This window comes from Olea europaea, unplaced genomic scaffold (genome assembly GCF_002742605.1).
Source record: "Olea europaea var. sylvestris unplaced genomic scaffold, O_europaea_v1 scaffold2117, whole genome shotgun sequence".
NCBI classification, from domain to species: Eukaryota; Viridiplantae; Streptophyta; class Magnoliopsida; order Lamiales; family Oleaceae; genus Olea; species Olea europaea.
This window is the reverse complement of record NW_019239123.1, coordinates 109,144-111,344: the sequence shown is the minus strand read 5'-3', so window position 1 is coordinate 111,344 and position 2,201 is coordinate 109,144. Positions and strand designations below refer to the sequence as shown.

The 2,201-nt window shown below is 29.2% G+C and overlaps 1 protein-coding gene across 1 annotated transcript; it reads left to right on the top strand.

Moving 5' to 3' along the window:
- The first annotated feature begins 1,307 nt into the window (after positions 1-1,307).
- On the top strand, positions 1,308-1,882 carry LOC111380277 (MLP-like protein 34). Its single transcript, XM_023003788.1, has 2 exons — positions 1,308-1,423; positions 1,499-1,882. Exons 1-2 carry the CDS (start codon positions 1,318-1,320, stop codon positions 1,753-1,755), a joined length of 363 nt encoding a protein of 120 aa, XP_022859556.1. The 5' UTR covers positions 1,308-1,317; the 3' UTR covers positions 1,756-1,882.
- Positions 1,883-2,201: the final 319 nt, after the last annotated feature.

Here is a 2,201-nt window from a genome sequence, read left to right as displayed (position 1 = left end):
TTTAGTTAAAAGAGCTTTTAGAGGAAGTTGGTCCAATGTGACTTTTTCTAAAAGTACTTTCCGAATAGGAAATTCTTTTAAGAATTAATTTTCGAACAAAAATTAAGGTAGTTTCATCCAAAAACTATTTTATAGAAAATAAAAGTAAAAACAAAAGTAATTCCAAATGAACCCTTAATATAACTTGTTTGGTACAATATTTTTTTTTTTTTTATATTTATAATAGATTAAACCAATTTATTATCCACATATTTCGTGAAATTCACAAGTGCAGATATATTTATACTTTAATTGTAATCACTTCCTAGATATGCACCATATCATAATTTAGCCTTCATTTGGTGTCCACTAGTTTAAAACTTTTTTTGCTATAGGATCATTTTTAATCAAACATTCACATAGTAAAATATTTTGCATATAAATACAAAACTTTTTCTTTACTTTTTAATTACATATTCTTCTAAAAATACCAGTCATAAACTCAATCCCCCCCCCCCCCCCCCCCCCCTCCTCACCATCACTCTATGAGCAAAAACCAACTTACACCTTATTAATGAGTGCGGGGCTTAATCACTTCCCATATATTGCACATCTGATTCTTGATCAACCGTGCATCCACCATGCTCAAAATTAATTTGAGTTAATTTGACATATTTTATGCAATCCACTTCTTTCTAAATTATATAATTGATAAATTTAGGAATAATGTAATTCATTTCTACTATAGATGATCACAAGTCCATGAGGCTGTTTGATCATCACAGCATTATCTGATGAAAATAAATGCATACTTTATTGATTATTCAACAATTTGACGGTCATCACATTACCACATAGACATAGACTTGTAACAATCTCTAGTAGAGAGAGCATATATTATCCTAAATTTAGGGTCCGTTTGATTATAAAGATGGAATTGAATTGAAAACGAATTCGAGGGAATTGAATTCTCTAGAAACTTTTTCTGGAAATTATAAATTATTGTATTTGAATGGTATAATTTTTCACATGTAGGTTTGAATAATAGCCAATGTTCAACCAATATTCAAAGAAAATGTTGAAATAAAAGTATTTTTTGATATTCGTTTGGCTTTATTTTATATGAAAATTGTCAATTAAAGAGATAGAATTTACAGGTAGGTATTGGGTATAAAATTTGTTTCCATTGCCAAAAAAAAAATAAAAATATCAAGAAAATCATCTATCTTTTGTTGTTCGTTTATCTTTGTTTTACATTAAAATTGTTAGTTAAAGGAAAATATTTTTTTTACAATAATTCTTAGAATTTATTTCCATTACCNCTTCTTTAAGAACCACATGAGCGATCTTGTTAATGTGTTTCCCGCAACTTTCAAAAGTGTCCAGCTAATTGAAGGAGAAGAAGACTCTGTTGGTTCTGTCAAGCTTTGGAATTATGTTCTCGGTAAGAATATAATAATTTTTTTTCATGAAAATCCCGACAATAATTTCACCATATATAATTCCCTTACAATGGCAGGAGGGATTTCAATGACAGCGAAGGTGAAGGTCGAAGCAATAAATGATGAAGAAAGATCAATAACTTTCGCAGTTGTGGAAGGAAATCTTCTGCAACTCTACAAAAGTTACAATACCACACTTACTGCAAGCAACGGCTCTGTCAAATGGTCTATCGAGTATGAGAAAGCTATTGAGACAGTACCCATTCCAGATCTCTATGTTACCTTATCTGTTGAAGTGTCTAAAGCGGTGGATCTTTACCTTCTCACTCATTAGTAATCAACCTACTCAACTCATATTTTATACTAAGATGGTAATAAATAATAATTATGGTGCATTTTATATATATGAATATCGATCTATATGTAATGTATCAACTTGTATCATGTATTTTGGGAAATAAACTAGAAAATAAAAGATTTATGTTATTTATTATCAATGAAATAGTTCGTGCAAGCTTTTCATCCTACTGCCACAACTCTTCTTCAAAAATTGTTGTGTAATGTCCTAATAAATACATTATCCATAAAAGCTACAAGGATATCCTATCTTAAAAAATTACCCAGAACAAAGTTGACTAAAGTTTATATAAGAATAAACTGAAAATTGCCAAAATTATGTTTATTGATTATATGAAATCCAAATCCGGGTAATTTAATGGCCACGTGTTTAGTTGTTTTAAGCCAATATTTCTCGAATAATAAATTTAAGAGTTGAATTTT

Excerpts from the sequence above, each read along its gene's own strand:
- LOC111380277 (XM_023003788.1), top strand. The coding sequence starts at position 1,318 with ATGAGCGATCTTGTTAATGTGTTTCCCGCAACTTTCAAAAGTGTCCAG. Across the intron at positions 1,424-1,498 it reads GCTTTGGAATTATGTTCTCG|GAGGGATTTCAATGACAGCG; the intron begins GTAAGAATATAA and ends TTACAATGGCAG.